The 20483-nt window shown below is 38.4% G+C and overlaps 3 protein-coding genes across 3 annotated transcripts; all 3 read left to right on the top strand.

Annotated features, from left to right (window-relative positions):
- The first annotated feature begins 9415 nt into the window (after positions 1–9415).
- Positions 9416–10110, top strand: LOC139761465 (uncharacterized). The gene is made up of 2 exons (XM_071685694.1): positions 9416–9483; positions 9648–10110. Exons 1-2 carry the CDS (start codon positions 9481–9483, stop codon positions 9960–9962), a joined length of 318 nt encoding a protein of 105 aa, XP_071541795.1. The 5' UTR covers positions 9416–9480; the 3' UTR covers positions 9963–10110.
- Positions 10111–13403: 3293 nt separating this feature from the next.
- On the top strand, positions 13404–14200 carry LOC139761464 (uncharacterized). The gene is made up of 2 exons (XM_071685693.1): positions 13404–13440; positions 13725–14200. The coding sequence occupies exons 1-2, from the start codon at positions 13438–13440 to the stop codon at positions 14079–14081; spliced, it is 360 nt and encodes a 119-aa protein (XP_071541794.1). The 5' UTR covers positions 13404–13437; the 3' UTR covers positions 14082–14200.
- A 5219-nt stretch (positions 14201–19419) lies between these two features.
- Positions 19420–20182, top strand: LOC139761462 (uncharacterized). The gene is made up of 2 exons (XM_071685690.1): positions 19420–19450; positions 19711–20182. The coding sequence occupies exons 1-2, from the start codon at positions 19448–19450 to the stop codon at positions 20065–20067; spliced, it is 360 nt and encodes a 119-aa protein (XP_071541791.1). The 5' UTR covers positions 19420–19447; the 3' UTR covers positions 20068–20182.
- Positions 20183–20483: the final 301 nt, after the last annotated feature.

The following is a 20483-nucleotide window of genomic DNA, read 5'->3' on the forward strand; positions in this document are numbered from 1 at the left end:
CTGAATGTCTTTCAAACTATTTCTAGGTTACACGACGAGAATTACGCGACAGAAATAGGAACAAAGAAACACGACCCTTCGCTTCACAATGCCCATGTGTCGTTTTAGGTCGTCGCTCCAGATACAGGTAAACCAATGAACGGAACGACATCTAGTGTCAGTGTGGCTGCTGCCGCTGGCCACGCCCTCCACAGAGAGCGGAGCACGTCCGCCTCACGAGAGCACAACGTAACAGGACCCAAAACTTGTCACGTAGATCGATTGTAACTGTTTCTCCCGAGCCAAACTCTTGTTCCACTGCCTGACACTCGACACCCTCCAGCGTGACATATTTTGTAGTATTACTGAACGCAGGAGTTTCGCTTCTGTATGCCGTTGGCCAGAGCCAGCGTTGATGAATATAGTCGTATCCTAATGACAGGTTTTATTAACGGTGAATGTCTATGCTTGAGAAAATTATTGATATCGTTTAGCAAAAGAAAATCTATATATTTTAGATGAATTACACAAGAGAGCGTTTGTCACTCCACGGTCACACTGGTAGGTATATCTATTAGAAAGTCAGCTTAACTCGTTGACAGCTTTGGTGTCTGTATGTTCAGGTGGAGGCAGTGTGGAGGCCTTTGTGTCCAGGTTGACAGTTTTCTTTTCGTAAGTCGACATGATGGAAAAAAAAAAAGACGTGCCCAATCACGGTTGTCACCGATGAAAAGAAAAAGGAAAAAGTGTGAGAGGAAAAGAGTAGAGATTCGTTTGAGCTTCACCAGTATTTCTACACCTGATTCCCATAGACGGAAAAGTGTAGAAAGAGGGAAAGGAAAAAGCAGGTAGACGAACCCACAGACTCGATGTATGAGGGTAAAGAGAAGGTAGTGTCATGAGAGTTAATCCCTGCGTGGCTGATCTTCACAAAGATCCTATGGTAAGCATCAGGCAGTCGTGTGCTGCAGGTCCAGATCATAATGACTTAAGTGCTATACACGGTATACATGGACACCCCACTATAGGAACGGTCGAAATGATGTTCCTGTGGACCAGTGAGGGTAGCACCATCACGGCAAATGAAAGTGGATGGTTAAAGACAGGTGACAGCACAAGAGCTAATAGAGCAGAGGATCTGAGAGTTCCAATCTACGAAACAACGAGGAGGTGAACTTCCCTATTACTGTGAGCAGATCATCATGTTGAGGCGAGTAAAACTTATAGAATTACATAAGATGAAATAGCGTTTTTTGTTCTTGAATTGAAAAAAAGGTTACTGGCCATCCATTCTGAAATGTTTCATATGTCTGAACTAAGAGAGGATCATGTTCAGTGTGAGAAAAAGAACCGTTGGAGTGAGATGTGGAAAATTGGAATGCAGTATGTAGAGTGGAATGCTCAGTGTAAGTGTGAATAGTGTTAGAGGCTGAAGAAGTAAAGATCATCTATAAAGAGAAGAGACAGAAAGAACAGGCGAAAAGACACCACTGTTGACACGGTAAGTAAGACACATGGAAGGAATAACAGAAAGGAATCTATGCAACAGAGAAGCTGAGAAACGGAAGCCTGGAAAGTAAAGACATACATAACACCTTGTCAAAAGGTCCGCTGGTTTACATATTCACGTAAGACCAAGTGAGGGCGTCGTGGTGGTGCCTCCTATGTCCAGATAAAGAAAGTGTGTTGGTCAGTAAGTCCAGGCAGAGACAATAGGTCGACCTCCGTCACCAAACATGCCTGGTCAGGTAAATCTACGTTATGGTATGTCAAGATGGACTGTTTTATAGGTTTTATGTTCAGTTTTAGTCAGTTTATTGAGCCACGTTTTCAGCAGGTTATAATGTGTCAGTTCAGTCAAATCGAAAGCGAAAACAGAGGCTACTCACCGTGGCTGATATTGTCAGGTTCAAATCCCCGAATATCCTCACGCAATCCTCCAGGCAGATGTTCTGATTCCGAGTTGCGTTGTGCAGGGTTAAGTGTTCTGCCACGACAGTAAGATCTGTGGACGTTCCTTTACCGTGATCCATCATGACCGTTCTTTTAGAAAATGAAGAAATAAGAGATTGAGTCTCCATAATAGAGCACTGCAGTCAATCCCAGGAGAGGCTATTTCGCTATTCCAAAAGGAATAAGAGCAACATTACTTACTTTGTGATAGTAAATCAGAACTTCATTAACCAAGAACACTGGGAAAGTTTGGAACACAAACACCGAGTTGCGACACTTTATCTCATGATCGTAAAAGAATTGTTGGAAAACACTGAAGGAAAACTTACAATGGATTATCAAAAAAAAAAAAAAGTGCATGATATGTGAAAAGTTAAAAAAGTGCAATAGATAAGAAATTGATCAGATAAAATAAGACGTAGCAAAGAATGATTCTTAAAAGCTATATATGTAGGGTATGGAAATACGCATTCGTGAAACACATATAATTCTGTGAACCTTAAACAACAGTGAACCATATGATTTAAGTTTAGATCAATGATATATGGAGAACCGTTTGATACACGTACATAAACATGCCTTGTATGTCACACGAAGACATGACTATGAAAAGGAACAAAAATGGCAACGTATATCCAATATATATATATATATATATATATATATATATATATATATATATATATATATATATATATATATATATATATATATATATATATATATATATATATTTATATATATATATATATATATATATATATATATATATATAAATATATATATATATATATAATTTGGACAACAATCACGAGCTATTGTGAATATATTTTCAGAAGTATTCCCTTCTAACTACTCACTGGACACAAGCTCTGTATCAATTATGTACATTCCACTCTCCTGAGTATACATATAAATAAAAGGAATTTGTGTGAGTCAAATCCAGCGATATGAGACGTATTTACCCATCAGTATTTATGAACATTCCTACTTAACAAAGAATACTTTTTTTTTTTCCAATGAAATCAAGCAAAACTGAGCCAACATTTATGGATCTCATCAAATTTTTCCGAAATTTTCGTTCAGTAATGGAGAGCTCTCTCTCTCTCTCTCTCTCTCTCTCTCTCTCTCTCTCTCTCTCTCTCTCTCTCTCTCTCTCTCTCTCTCTCTCTCTCTCTCTCTCTCTCTCTCTCTCTCTCTCTCTCTCTCTCTCTCTCTCTCTCTCTCTCTCTCTCTCTCTCTCTCTCTCTCTCTCCCTCTCTCTCTATGAGAGGCATTCTTAGTGTTCATGTTCATGTGGTGCGAACACTCTAATAAGGACTTATCCTGTACAGTATAGCATGTTTTGCATTATCAACTTTTCTTCAGACCTGACAAATCCTGCTTGATTCCAGCTTCACAATTTCATTTCTTTTTTTTCACTCTCTTCGACTTGCCCATATACGTCTCTAAATAATGTTTCCGCAGAGAAGCACTGTATTCCAGTTTTGGTTTCCCACACGTACAGTATATTTCCATGAACATATCTCCTCTGATGTAGGTGACTGCTACCATTACGTGTGCAAGCTTCACATAAATCACATAATAAGCGTTTCTTAACGTGATCTGATTTCTCTCACAACCCGATCCCTCTGAACTCCCTTTCCTCTGTATATGTAATGCAAGACGTAATTGCTTCAGAAGCTGATAATGGATCGGAAATATGACTAGTTCATAATGGGTTGATTAATTCAAACAGTAATAGACGACTGGGTTCTTCCGAAGCATCCCTCGATACAACCCATCCTTGAAAAAGAAGACCATGGCAATCTTATTCATTATCACCCCATCGCTCTCTCACATCTGCTGTCTTCAGAGTCTTGGAAACTCTTTTCCTTAACTCCCACTTCTTAAAACATTCAGAATCTCAATCCCCTCCCTGAGATCACCAATACGGCTTTCGCTGTGCAAGGTCGACTGGTAAACTCTGCTTCTCAACACCTCACGTCTTCCTCTCTCTCTCAGGTATTTTAGTGAATCGTTTGTCATGGTTCACGACATCTATCTCCAAAGCATTTGAGAAGGTTTGGCACAGCTTTTTATCCTCTCAACTTCTTTCTGTTCTCTAAAGTAAAGTTACTTTCATGTTGTTGCATCGCTGTTGTCGATGACAGAGCGATGCTCTTCTCTTACCCTGTCAACGACGGCGTCCTTCAGGGTTCATTTCTACCACCTACCTTCTTCTTCTCCTCTCCATGAATAATCTTGCCTCAACCTCTAGCTCCACTTACTCTTACGTCGTTCAGTCTAGCATGCGTGATTCAGTTCACTTTCCTCCTGGTCCTGACTCCACTGAACATTCTTTATGTAGTGCTGAATATGTCTCCTCACTTTATTCAAACTTGTGGAATCGGTGACCTAATGAAATTCATTTGCGAAAACACCATTTCCTCTTATATTTCCCTCTAATTCTGGCTCATTTTCTACTATAAGATCTAAAAATGTTCCTGATTAAGCCCGCTGTGACGTAGTATGCAAATGACTGCTGCTTCCCACAGTTTCTATGTGGAGACCAGCCACGTGAGGGCTAACCTTTATGGTGCCTTCTTTCCTCGAACTGCATGGCTATATATTCTCCACAATCGTATTCCTCTAACCTTTTGCATCATTTAGATGTCTCATTCAGAGATATCTATCGTCTTGCTAACATATGATCTTATAATCCAATTAACTTTACATAATCAAGATACACTGGTCTATTTCACCGAATAGATTTTTTCTAATGTTGTTATTTCCTTTGGGCCGCCAACACCAACGACAAAATCTTCAAGAACATAATCGAACCACACAACCACATGATAGCTCTTGTTCAGTGGTAACTCACATACAATATTCTCAGACCTCAGTGCTGTGTGATTTTGTACATGTATGTCACTGAGCATGTGTATGTGTCTAGTGTGTGTGTGTTTGTGTGTGTGCGTGTCTGTGGTATCAGTGACTATGCATGAACAAAGTAAAGGTCAAATAGAGTTCAGATATAAATGGAAAAAGAAAGTACAGCAATCTATATCATAGACTTACCTTGAAGAATATAGAGACAAAAAGTGTACTGACATATTGGAAGTTTATTTTGACACAAATCCATGTGGCTGTTTCTCTGCCAGTCACTACGATCGCCTTTTTCCATAGCAGTTAAACCGGTGCTAATTATACAAAGAGAGGCGAAGGCCAGGTGATTTTCCATCTGTCTCCTGCCGTGGTACCTGTTCCCCGTAATTTGGCTGTTTTGAAAATAAAGAATTAGAATTCCTCCACGAAGCAAGAGCAGCGTTGACCTTCACACAGGGTCAGGTGTAAAGTATATAAGACCACTGCTTCTGTGGTCTTTATTCAGTGTACTACTGTGACGTGACAACCTACACACAATGGTAAGGTTTTGTGGAAGGTGCTGCTGGATGTCTCTGTTTACACACACACACACACATATGAATGTATTTATGTACATATATATATATATATATATATATATATATATATATATATATATATATTATCCCTGGGGATAGGGGAGAAAGAATACTTCCCACGTATTCCCTGCGTGTCGTAGAAGGCGACTAAAAGGGGAGGGAGCGGGGGGCTGGAAATCCTCCCCTCTCACTTTTTTTTTTTTTTTTTTTTTTTTTTTTTAATTTTCCAAAAGAGGGAACAGAGAAGGGGCCCAGGTGAGGATATTCCCTCAAGGGCCCAGTCCTCTGTTCTCAACGCTACCTCGCTAATGCGGGAAATGGCGAATAGTATGAAAGAAAGAAAGAAAAGATATATATATATATATATATATATATATATATATATATATATATATATATATATATATATATATATATATATATATATATTTATATATATATATATATATATATATATATATATATATATATATATATATATATATATATATATATATATATATATATATATATATATATATATATATATATATATATATGTGTGTGTGTGTGTGTGTGTGTGTAAGACTAACTTTGGAACATTCATGTATAATTCATGTATTATTCTACAAGTGTTGAGCATACCTGATGGACCTGATACACCAGCATACATTATTCCTTTTCAGAAGTTCCTGTTTGCTCTCTGGTCGGCGCCGTCATGGCGTCCCTCTGTCAGGCTGGATACAGGGGATATGGTGGAGGCTATGGGGGTGGATATGGTGGCTACGGAGGTGGATATGGTGGTTACGGAGGTGGCTATGGACATGGAGGCTACGGCGTCGGTGGTGTATCCCACAACAACTTTAACCTGGCCGGTCCCAGATATGGTGGATATGGTCATGGCGGTGGTTACGGATATGGTGGTGGCTATGGAGGTTATGGCGGACACGGAGGCTATGGTGGTGGCTACGGTGGCTACGGACACGGAGGTCATGGTGGCTATGGTTACGGGAAGTAAACGACTTCAAGTTTGGAACAATAACCAGATTAGTGGATTATTCTCTTATAGTGAGCTATGACTGTCTAAATTATTCGGGCATAAGAAAATAAACAAATTATTCTTTACGTCTTCAATATCATTTTCCTTTATGTTTGTTTTGTGTGTATATATGTATATATATATATGTGACACAGATGATATCTTTACTCTGGCAAATATGATATCGAATGAGAAAGTAACACAGGCTTCTTTAAGCTCTGCCTAAGCAAATGTTTGCTTTGAAGAAGATAAGAAATGACATGAGAATGTATGAATTGACATGACCTTGTGTGTGTAGACGTTGACACCAACAAGAAACAACATTAGGGCGGTAGAAGGCTTGTCAGTGTGGACTTCCCATGATAAGAGAGAAAGAGAAAACTACACATTCAACTGATAAGATGATGGTTTTTAATGATTCCATTGAATATCACTACTAATTGTCGAAAGAACTTTACAGAATTCCTCAAAGTTTTTGTACACAGTATGTAAACATTAGAGCATCAAATGACACTCGTTGATAGGTGCCCAAATGCTATCATGGAATCCTATATACAAAACAATTCTATCAGGAAATCATAAGAGCAAATATTGCTGCTGCCAAAACAGAGACATACATAGACATTTGTATTCTTTTAATGGGTTAAGCTGCATTTCTGAGCATTTGACTGTCTCTTTATTATTGAATTCTAACAAGAGTTTTACGAAACGGAAAGAAAATTGTTTAGTGTTACATACTGATGATACATATAGAAATATCTCCATACTCTGTACTTTCATCTGCTTGGATTTCTAAGATATCTTTATGCATATGGATGGTTGTGAGTAAGGCGTTATAACAACTCTTATCTATCTATCTACATAACTACCTGTATCGAATTATCATCATTATTCCTAATTTGTTGATGTAGATCAGGTACAAACAGCATCCAAATATCAAACACATCCTCATCTCATTGAAATGTATGAATTATTTCATCATGTATTGCATCCTAAACGGATCTAATATCATACACAAACCATTTTGCAGTCCAATGTTTTGACCCGGTGACTGTTGGAATGTTGGAAATAATATCCTTTATCTCATATCATCATAAGAATAGACAAAATATCGCTATTAGAAAAATATTTGAAGAAATGATTAGTGTCTTTACTTTTCTTGAAAGGAATTGAAAGCTTTTATGTTCTTCCATGGACACATGCACCTCTTGGACGTGGAGGATAACATTTGTGCACCTCGGCTCAGGTTTTTATTGGGAAATGCTGTCACCGTATTTCCTGGAGGTGAGGAAAGACATGGCTGTACCCTTCAGTCCGGTCCTCATTGTATATCTATTGTGAATGCTCGTCAGCGATGACTGGCGCCCCGCGTGACATGAAGATTTGAAAGGTTAATGTGTCAACACTCTGGCTCTTCCGGAATGAAGTAAAAGAACATTTAATATATATTTTCTTCTGCAACATCAACTATATAAACTACCCACTGGGCAACAAATAATTGATCGACCATTCAATGGAATACGGAACAAAGATAACATGTCCTTGTCTACGTACACCAGCATCATTACTTGTTACACTCGTTGCATATCTCACTCATGTGCTTCCAGTCGTACACGAGAATTCCATACAATGGCTGGATCTATTGACACCGATGTAGCCTCAGGCAAATGCTGTCTCGCTGAAACTTTGAGAGGAAGATATCATTACATCAGGTCTGTTTTGTTATGTCAGTTTTTGCTTTTAGTGTCAATGTTTATCTTGCTTCAGAACATGACCGTCCAGGTCAATAAACATTTTGTGATGTGTAGTAAATATCAGCCATTGATGGGACTCATATGAATTAAGTTATGAATGTTTGAATACGAAGGTTGTGATCAGACGCCCGAGTGAACACTACAGGGAGTCGACCACATTCAATAACGAGCGAGAAAGGTTAAGATGACCATTAGTAAAAGAACAACAGAATCTTAGGATTAGATTGTGATCAATGATGATTATGATAAAGGACTATTCATGCATATGGGCAATGATCACCTAGATGATTCTCATGATACGATCAACGCTGCAACAGTCAGCGAAACTACGTCAGGAATGAAATACATGAATAAAAAAGAAATTACGAATGAGAAAAACCATCGTCAGAATTAATGAACTTGTTGAGCTTTTCAGAACCGTCGTGAGAGAAACAAAACTCAGCATGACGATTACGACAAGGAAGCCTCACACACCACAACCAGTGCTTGATGAGCTGTGATGCTGAAGGACAGAACTCACTGTAACAATACAGTGACGTGCCAGACACTTGGAAGGAGAAATACTCAAGAAATATTCCAAACATTTATATCATACCATCTTGAAATGTTATTTGCATATCACAATCGCAGTTTGAGATTATAATTGGCCAAGTGATTGATTATCTGTGAGGTGTGGCGTGAGGTGGGCGTACGTACTGACCTTCAGAATAAGAGCCACAGGTGTGCTGATGGTGGAGTGGGCGTGGGGTCTGCCGGGAGAGGGAGGACCTGCCCTTTTGGCCTCAGAGTTTGGGCGTTGAGGAAAGAAATTTATTGGTAAAGAAAGACTGGTATGTGTGTGTGTGTGTGTGTGTGTGTGTGTGTGTGTGTGTGTGGTTATGATGATTGCGCGAGTATTATGCAAATGTCAGGAAGAATGCAGACAGAGAGCAAATGGTTTAGTAATATGAATTACTGACTTACCTTGAACTTAGCGTGGACAAGTAAGATTTTCACACGCACTGGTATCATTCTAACGAAGTTCTGTAGCAGTTTTCAGCTACAAGTCTCTTCATGAGCAAAAGTTGCGATGTTCATGCTTATTACTTAGACACCAAGAGCTACGGAACTGTGTTTATGATATAATGCATGAACACATTTCAGTCATCGTGTAAGTCATCATCATCGACCTTCATGTGTATAAAAAAAGAACCGACAACCTAAATTTCGCCAGAATTCAGCCGCTGCCGTGGCAGTGACCTTCATTCAAGTTCGAAAACTTGGTATATATAAGGGGGCTGTCTCGGTGTTGTCATCCAGTACAGTGCTGAGAAGTGACAAGTTGCACACCATGGTAACTACGTTCTGCCTCATATCAAGATTACTTAGACTGTATATGTATATATACATTGTGATATTTATGTGTCAATCTGCAGAGATATGGAATAGGGGAACTGGCGACTGTGTTCCACTGGTTCAAGAATATAGATACATTAAATATATCTTTTGATTTTTCAGAAGTTCCTGTTTGCTCTCCTGGTCGGCGCCGTCATGGCGTCCCTCTGTCAGGCTGGATACAGGGGATATGGTGGAGGCTATGGGGGTGGATATGGTGGCTACGGAGGTGGATATGGTGGTTACGGAGGTGGCTATGGACATGGAGGCTACGGCGTCGGTGGTGTATCCCACAACAACTTTAACCTGGCCGGTCCCAGATATGGTGGATATGGTCATGGCGGTGGTTACGGATATGGTGGTGGCTACGGCGGTTATGGTGGTGGCTATGGCGGGTATGGACACGGAGGTCATGGTGGCTATGGCTACGGAAAGTAAATATGCTGGAGGATGGACCTGGAAGCAGACTGATGCATGACCTCTCCTGACATTACTGTAGTCAAAAAGTCACTGAGTCTCGTAACGAAGTGCATAACATTTGACAAATGATGTTCGTCAAAAATCAATAAAGTATCTATACATCTTATCTCTCAGTATTTTTCTTTAAGCTTTCGTTGGATATGTTTCAGTCAGTAGTGATGTTAGGTCTCGTCATGACTCGGGTTAGATAACATGACCTATGAGGACAACATCTGTCATGATAACTCATGACTGTAAGGCCTGGTACCATGAAAGAAACAACAGGAATGATATAGTGCTGATCGTCAGGTAGATACCGTTGATCTATTGCAGAACTTGATGACGAAGTGAAGTCGAACTTCAGCCATAAACGGCAATTCAACTTAGTATAAGTTTTATGACAAAGTTCAAGTTCTTGTGACCGTATACAGACATACCTGGGAAGAATATTTCGAATTCTGACAAGAAGAGGAAACATGTAGATAATATTTCTATAGGATAACTGATGGTGCAAGTAGCCTCTACTTCCATAAGAGTAAATCTAAAACAAAAAATCAACAGATGACTTAATCCTTTTTGCTCTCGGCAACATAGATTTTAAGCAGAATATCCTTAACAAGAGAAGTGAGCAATGATACAGTTCATAATCACATCATGAAACAGTTCCTTACATTGTCAGGCTTCTAATATCTATGAAAACTCGAATAGATTCATATTCATTTGAATCTTGACCAGAGGAGAAAACCATCCTAGATAATGTTACGTATCTATATGTTAATATCTCCCCTCACGTGTCTGAACATCTTCCATAATGTAAACACTTTTAATAACAATGATGAACATTATGAAATCAATTAGGTAAGTTTGCTTAAAAAGAAGAAAAAGAACAAAAAGAAGCATAAACATGAAGCCTATATTGATGAAAATAGCAAAAGAAACGCAAAAGGATTTTATAGTTTTATCACAAACAATAAAACAATTACCAAGAAAATTACTTCACTAATTGCCGAAAACGGCGACTTTGTTCAAGACAATGAAACCCTGGCAAAGATCCTTTAATTTATTTTCCTTCTGTTTTCCTTGTTTACCAGTAACGACACGTCTTACTTTCCGGGTCCTTTCACAATGATAGCGGAGGAGAACACTTCACCACATACTGATATACATTACCAAGATAAAATATCACCAGTTAAAGAAATGAAAGTAGATTTACCGGAGGATCTTGATTAGTTTTATCCGAAAACAATAAAAGAAGTTAACAATACGATGGTTTACCGCTCGACTGTTGCATCCAGTTTCACTTGCAACAGAGAAAGTTCCACGGGTTTGTTTACTTGCAAATGTAACACCAGTGTTCCAAAATGGTGATCAGTTCCAGGCCAGATGACTTCGCCTAATTAAGACGGAGTCCAAAGTTAGAGGGATTATGAAACTATCATTTCAGATGAGATTTTAAACAATTTATGAAAACATCACTGACTTAACGATCACCAGCGTCGTCTTCCATGAAGTCACTCATGTCTGACAAATTTGCCTTTACTTTGTAACTTAATCAATCTCTGAAATTGATATAAATCACTATATATATATATATATATATATATATATATATATATATATATATATATATATATATATATATATATATATATATATATATATTTGATAAAGTCATCCATCAAAACCTAGCAGCAAAATTGGTTGTCTTACCTTACAGAAATCAGCGGCTCGTTGAACCAGCGTCACAAAGTTTACACGGTACAAGTGGTGTGCCTCAAGGTCCAATCTTAGGTTCGTTTCTCTTTTTGATTCACATTAGGGACAGTGATAGGCTGTGCTTTGAGTTATCAAAATTCACACAACAATGCGCCAAGAAACTGAAGGCCAACAGATGCAAACTGACATAGACAAACTGATAGACGAGGATCAGGAGGCATAATTATTTTAAGATCGACACGTGCAAAGTTTTCACATGGGGGGAAAAATGGAAAAAGAAAAGCTACATTGGGAATTCTGTTGAGATACATAGCGTAATTGAGGAAAGAACTTAGGAAGAATGATCTCCGATGACGTAGAGCCAAGTATCCGGCATGATGAAGCAAAAAGAAAGACGAACAAAATTGTAGAATTCATAAGTACTGTGTTTGAATGTTAGTTAAAGAAACTTTTCTTCGCTTCCTTCAGTTTTACTGGTGCGTCCTCTATTTGACTACTGTATTCAGTTTTAGTCACCCTGCTTGGAGATGATCATACTGCACCTCCGTGGTGTAATGGTTAGCGTTCCTGACCGTGATGCATTCACGGGCAGCCCAGGGTCGAGCGTATAGGTTCGAATCCTGGTTACAGCAGTCGGTCTACAGCTAACCCATCTCTTCATCCTCTAATAGGAATTGGTCGATAAAATAACAGCCTGTTTTTTTGTTTTTTGTTTTTTTCATTAGAGACGATATTACTATCGAATCAGATCAAGTGGTCAAAACTGCCATTAAGAATATTCATATATTCATACATCATTGTTAAAAACTTAAAAAAAAATAGAAAGTAGTAAGAAATTAACCAACCCACTTTTGAATACATGAAATATCAAGTTTTTCTACAAGTTTCGCAAGTAACATTTTCTGCTTGACCAGCGTACACTTTCAAAAGTACATGTATACCCATGTTCAGCCAGAAGTGTTGAAGGAAGATCAACAGTTCAAAGGACTTTCGTACATAATGTCGATATAGAAGAATAATTAAGGAAACCTTATCTGACATCTGTCATCATACCATTGTAGTTCACTAGCGAAACGGACAAGAGACAAAAGTAAATTCAGCAGACTCTCCGACCTTCAACACGAGCCAAGGTGAAGTGTGCTGAAGATACAACATCGTTCACACAGAGCGTCAGGAGACCTAACCTTGAGACACCAGTTTCATGGCCTCAACGCGAGAGCATTCGCATGAGTGAAGAAAAGATGTTTTGTGCGTGTCTTATTGTGGGTTTCTGTGCGTGTTTATCGTAAATGTCGACGAGATTTTATACTTCGAATAGAAAGGAAATTTTTGTGATACATACAAACTCCCGACAATCTTGAAAAGACAGAAAGTGAGGCATTTTTTTGTGTGTGTGTGTGTGTGTGCTTTTGTACAATGGGGGCTATTTTCTGAATCCATGAAGCAATTTCGTTTATAAATGAAAATGCTTCATGGATCAAAAAGCCAAAGATAAGATTAACATATTAGGTATTCAAAGCTATGCGTAACACAGTAACTGAACGGATACGTAGGTATTATATTCTCGAATGTATTTCATTGTTTAATGTTTGAATGGAATCGAATTTTAAGCTTCAGCAGCTGGACACCAACACAAGAGGTCAGGGACCTTCACCCACGTTCGGAAACAACGTATATAAGACCAGTGACTTTGAGGTCTTCATTCAGTGTACTGCAGTGAAGTGCATAGATACGAACCATGGTAACATTGTTTCACTTGATGGTGGTGTTTGGATAGTGATATATATATATATATATATATATATATATATATATATATATATATATATATATATATATATATATATATATATATATATATATATGAATTAGGGAGAGAGATTGAAAAGCACATATGTGTGTGTGTAAGAATGTCGAGTGTTATATAGGTGGTAAATTGCGACTATAGTTGATATATGTTATATGTTCGAGGTCTGCTGCTTCGAAATGTAAATACGCTAATGACACTCTCATATATTTTTTCAGAAGCTGTTGTTTGCTCTGCTTGTGTGCGCCATCATGGCCTCCTTCTGCCAGGCTGGTGGATACGGTGGCTACGGATATGGACACGGTGGAGGTTATGGAGGTGGATATGGATACGGCGGTCATGGAGGCTACGGCGGTGGATACGGACATGGAGGCTACGGTGTCAAAGGAGTATCTTATAACAACTTCTGGCTCGCCGGTCCCAGATATGGTGGATATTATTACGGTGGATATGGTCATGGTGGTCATGGTGGTGGCCATGGCGGCTATGGTGGCTACGGAGGATATGGTGGCGGCCATGGAGGATATGGTGGCGGCTATGGAGGATATGGTGGTGGTTACGGATATGGCAAGTAAACGACCCCAAATATCGATCGATGATCAACACTGTGCTGTCGATTTTCTAGAATTTCTCGAAACCTTCCCAAAGATGTAATTCTTTTGTAAAGAAAATAGGAAAAAGAATAAAATACTAATACAGATTTTATATTTTGTCTCCTTTAACGTTGTACACAGAAGCGAGTAAATCATACAACCCTGCAGTAGAAGAATGAGACGTCGAGGTGGTTCATGCAACAAGAACTTCATATGTATGAGGGTAACTTCACTCAGACTTCTCATTCATGAGTTACAGAGGAAGCACCATTCATGAGTCATCACGTGTGTTAAAGATGAGGTCGTGAGAACAACTCAAGGACAGTTTAAGGCTGGTGACCGGGTAACATAGTATTGATCTCTGGAAGGAACGTCACAAACTGTAGTCACTAGTGACCACTGATGCTGGTGTTGTTTCTAGCTCAAGTCTACGTCTGAGATAACAGGACAATGAGATAACAGGACAATGGCTTTAAGTGTGGCGACTTGGTATTAGATGATATGATAATAAAAAATGATAAGAGACTTTACATAAACGATATTTCCATGGCATAAAGAAAATGCATTCCAACTTAGGTAACTGATCTTTCCCTGACAAAATGGGATGCATTTGAGCATACACTGATAAGTGTTATTATAAGTCTATTGAATATGCAAACACCTTATTAGAATGATATAGTATTTAAGGGGTAGGAAACAACTGATATGCTCCTGGTATGATGACCATTTTTCATCTCAAAAACACCACAGTCAAGTAACATATAGTGACACATGGTATCAGGACTTTCAGGGAGACGCACTCGTTTACTGGAGAGCAATATCAACTAAAAGTTTAGACATCTATTAACAGTAGTATCATTTGATTATTTCCTAAAAGATTTCTCATACATGCTGGTCAGTATACCGAAGTGTATTAAAGCTAATGTCTTGTGTGAGTGAGATGACACATGCCACTCAAATGGACTTAAATCTAGACAAGAGTGTATGGTATGATACAATACCTTATGATGAAAAGTTAATGTAATAAGGCTTTAAAAAAGGAAAGGAAAATGGTAGGAAAGTGTTTATAGAAGTATAATCTAAGCGTTGAGGTCAGATACAATCGGGAATTATAAACACGCAAAACTCTCAAAACCACCATTCGTTAGAAACATTACATATACAATCATATACTGGAAACTGTGACCCCTAAAGGGTGTAGGAGTCTTCATAACTATACAACAATCGACAATTTTTGGAACACTAATCAAAGAGCAAAATACATCATGAAATATGTTCTATCATCATTATTTTGAAGTGCCAGTCGCTCAGGGTAATGTTTAGGTGTATAATGTGGCTGAACCTGTGAGTTCTACAGGTTGATCTGTATATTCCTTGGTACAGTGTGAAGTTCCTCTCACGACCTACAGACTTACGAACACAAGACGTGTCGATAACACAGTCTTAGTACGGCTCCACGGAGGAGACCAAGCCTTGAAGAACCCCATAGCTAGATGGAGACCGGAAAACATCTGTGTGTGTGTGTGTGTGTGTGTGTGTGATTTACCATCTAGGTAAGACCAGCGCGTAACGCACACCGCAGGAAAATTCAGAGTTTAGAATGGTTATGTAAAGCCTGCAGCCCCTAAGCCGTAGGTGTAGGTAGACTGAGGAGCAATATATGCAAGACACGAGAGTATGTCAGGTTTCATATCACAAAGAACAATAGAAGTTTTTGTATATATATATATATATATATATATATATATATATATATATATATATATATATATATATATATATATATATATATATATATATATATATATATATTAATGTGGCCTTGATTGGGGCACTTAATTGTCCTTGTCGTTTTAGCAAACAAAAAAAGAAAAGAAGGAAACACAGAATACATTCTTCATCATGGAGAAATATGTGAGAATCAGTGATACAATGTTGCTTTGGAATGATGCAGTTACTATCCTTCAGTAATAACGGCTACATTATGTATATTCATTGTGTAATGTTCGACGATGCGTATTGCGTCTCTCAAGCGTCACTTTTATGTCTGTGGCAATTATACCTGCAGTGATAAAACTAGTCGAAGAGAATTCACCGTTCAAACTTGGAAGGATGCCTAATGAAACAAGTCAGGAACCTTCACCCACGCGTGGAGACAAGGTATATAAGACCAGTGCTTTGTGGTCTTTCCTCAGTGTACCGCAGTGAAGGGATCATACACACACACACACCATGGTAACGCTTTGGTTTACCCTGTGCCAGTGATATCTAAGTAGTTCTGATACTTCTTATCTAATCTGTCTACCTAAATATACCTGAATCTATGTCTTTCCTACTCTCGTGTGCCTGTAGGTAACTGATATAATGCTATTATGCTGATCTAAGTAGATGATATCTCATGTTTGAAGGAGGCTTTATGGTAAACGGAATATAAGAGACATTAATCATACTCTCATATATTCTTTCAGAAGCTGTTGTTTGCTCTGCTGGTGAGCGCCTTCATGGCCTCCTTCTGCCAGGCTGGTGGATACGGTGGCTACGGATATGGACACGGTGGAGGTTATGGAGGTGGATATGGATACGGCGGTCATGGAGGCTACGGCGGTGGATACGGACATGGAGGCTACGGTGTCAAAGGAGTATCTTATAACAACTTCTGGCTCGCCGGTCCCAGATATGGTGGATATTATTACGGTGGATATGGTCATGGTGGTCATGGTGGTGGCCATGGCGGCTATGGTGGCTACGGAGGATATGGTGGCGGCCATGGAGGATATGGTGGCGGCTATGGAGGATATGGTGGTGGTTACGGATATGGCAAGTAAACGACCCGAAAAAACGAACGATGATCAACATTGTGGAGTAATCTACAAGGTGTTCACTATGATGGATAATAAAGTCTTTATTGTATGTACAGAAATAAACATTACATGAATTTCTAATTTTACTCTCCGTATATGTTTATTTTGACTCATATATCAACAAAAAATAGTTTAACAAGTTGCATAAAATCACACTAATGTTTTATACACAGATATACATATTATATAACTATGCATTTCGATACATATTATACCAGTAAACTAATGACCTACAGAAGACATTATCAAGACACATGATAGATATGTGATTGTTCAATATATAATGACATCAGCAGGAAGTTCACTGCAAAATCCAGAAGGAAGTTATAAAGATTTTTTTTCTTACTGTAAATGTTCGTTTTGGAGGCGGAGAATAACATGGTCCACACCATACCTGGTTCTCAACATAGAAACATATCACCGAATTTCCAGGAGATGGAGAGTGACACGTCTTACCTCGAGTCTGGTACTGACTGTAGACAAAGGATAACAACTTGTGTGAAGTGGGTTCTGATCACAACGACATAAAGCTTTTGAAAGGTGTCAGGTTCTTTATGTAGCCTGCAAATTGATCCCAAATGAGAACAATAAGGTCCATGCCACACCAGCTGTTACAAGTATATATCTTTTTTCTTTTTCCTTCATGAACTATTTTTTGAGATGACAGATCTACACATTATCAAATCAAAAAACAAAAGTGTATATGATACTGTAGCCCATAGAAATTTCCTTTCGTGATATTATACTGCTGAGAACAGCACTCAATATAAAGGTAACAGAAGTGTCGCAGTAGTCAATCATTTTATAAAATGCCAATAATAAACTTTAAAGTTGAGGACCCACCCAACGTAAAGAGTCATTCTGGTGAACTACCGTTTTTATGAATCTGTATCTGAATCACCCTTACTACATCCTCACCTGGACAGTTGAGTGAAGGTGTTAATGTGTAGTTTAAATCTGCAGACTTAAAAATCATTTCACAGAGGAAAAAATTCTGTATTACTGTTTATTATTTTCTTATAAATAGCCACGAATTTTTCATATGATTTATTTCTCCAGCATCATCCCAATACAAACATTAAGTTTTGAGGATTCGTTCCCTCTGCTGATATTTAGGTAATTTAAGATATATACGGTCAAAGTCTACATTATGTCAATATAACTTAAAGTAACACAATTACTCAATGCTCAGTCCCTTTTATACATATAAGTATCATTTTGCATTCAAATGCTTGTATCTACAATGTTGATAAACTGTGTGAAAAAAATCAGAATGATCTTAATTGTTATGTAAAAGGGATATAGATTGGCAGTTATCTTCTTTCACTGTTAAGATAGTAGACAGACGAGTTCACTGAAGTTAAAAGAAAACTGCTATGAGCAAGAAAATAATGAAGGAAAGAATGAATATGTGTATGAAAGATATGGAAGAGACAGATACACATATAGAGTATGTTTCATATAGATCATGTCTGAGAGGCGTTTAAGGATTGTTAGATCTTCATGGAGCAAATCAAAAGTAATCTAAGAAGCAGGAGAAAATATTCCAATCAAGTACATATCAAATGTCATTATCAGGTATAAAATAAATACAGAAAGAAAATCATAGGAAAATATGCGTAGGAATAGCATGAAATATTATCCTACGTCTGCAGGAGATCATTAGGAAATACCAGTTATCAGAACCTACAAGAGCAACAGACTAATCCGTTGACTGCTTGGTGTAGTGAGAGGTTTGCGTCTTGATCTCCAGATTGCCGATCAGGAAACGTGCTGAAAATACTGTCTTAGTTTGGTTCCACACTGAGACTCGACCTTGAGGTGTCTGACGCTAGGTGGTGACAGACAAACATACATGTAACTTGGTAAAGAATGGATACTTGTGTGTGTGTGTGTCTGAGTGTGTGTGTGTGTGTGTGTGTGTGTGTGTGTGTGTGTGTGTGTGTGTGTGTGTGTCTGTGTGTCTGTGTGTGTGTGTGTGTGTGTGTGTGTGTGTGTGTGTGTGTGTGTGTGTGTGTGTGTGTGTGTGTGTGTTTAGGCATAAGCTAAACAACTGTAATAGGAAGATAAAAGTCGTAGAATAGGCTTGATATATCGAGGAACAAAGATTTGATATAGATACATATATCCTTCATAGGCTTGCATTCATTGCATGAAACGTTTGGAAACGTATTAAGGAGCGCGTGAGGGAAACTTGCTGATCAACACATTGATCACTCATCTTCACCACTGAAAGCAACATACAGGGATACATAGTCATTAAGCTTGGAAAGATTTTTCTTGGATCCTCGTTTCATACATTACTTAATTCTAATGAGGATCCTTATTTCAATTATCAAAGTACATGGCGAAAATCATATTCATATTTCGTTGGAGGTCAAAAGGAGGGATCAGGAACCTTCACCCACGCGTGGAGACAAGGTATATAAGAGCAGTGCTTTGTGGTCTTTCCTCAGTGTACCGCAGTCAAGTGATCACCCACACACAATGGTAACGTTTTAGTTTACCTACAACCAGATATATATATATATATATATATATATATATATATATATATATATATATATATATATATATATATATATATCAGAGAGACGAAAAAAGACAAGTACAATCACCTATATTGGTTCTATAAAAGATATGTTGCTATATTTTCCATACACTATTCTAGATGTATATGATTTTTTTTCGCACAGTAGGAAACCATTTGACGAAATACAGATTATCAATTATACTTTCTGTTGTTACAGAAGCTGTTGTTTGCTCTGCTGGTGTGCGCCACCATGGCCTCCTTCTGCCAGGCTGGTGGATACGGTGGCTACGGATATGGACACGGTGGAGGTTATGGAGGTGGATATGGATACGGCGGTCATGGAGGCTACGGCGGTGGATACGGACATGGAGGCTACGGTGTCAAAGGAGTATCTTATAACAACTTCTGGCTCGCCGGTCCCAGATATGGTGGATATTATTACGGTGGATATGGTCATGGTGGTCATGGTGGTGGCCATGGCGGCTATGGTGGCTACGGAGGATATGGTGGCGGCCATGGAGGATATGGTGGCGGCTATGGAGGATATGGTGGTGGTTACGGATATGGCAAGTAAACGACCCCAAATATCGAGCGATCATCAACATTGTGGAGTAATCTACTATGCTGGAACAATAGTTTTAGTGTGTATATAAACGAGTAAAATACAAATGAATTTCTAAACATGTTTTCCTTATTTCATTTTTCTGTATTCCCTTATTCCATCTTAAGTAGATACATCAATATAATTGATGGCACGTTTCGCACAATATACCCTACGATGGTTAGGGTTGTTAAGTGCATAACACACTAGCAAAGCAATGTTATGAAGAAAGCCTCATTCAAACACACACACTAGATATGCGATAATTCCCTTCGTTTCCTGTAATATCTCAATCAAAACTGTCCACTATGTTTGTTCGATCTCAATGTAAGAAATGTTTTTATCTTTTCTGATTAGATTTATTCCACTGTGGATAAAGGGGTATAAAC

Source organism: Panulirus ornatus, chromosome 40 (genome assembly GCF_036320965.1).
Source record: "Panulirus ornatus isolate Po-2019 chromosome 40, ASM3632096v1, whole genome shotgun sequence".
In the NCBI taxonomy this organism is placed as follows: Eukaryota; Metazoa; Arthropoda; class Malacostraca; order Decapoda; family Palinuridae; genus Panulirus; species Panulirus ornatus.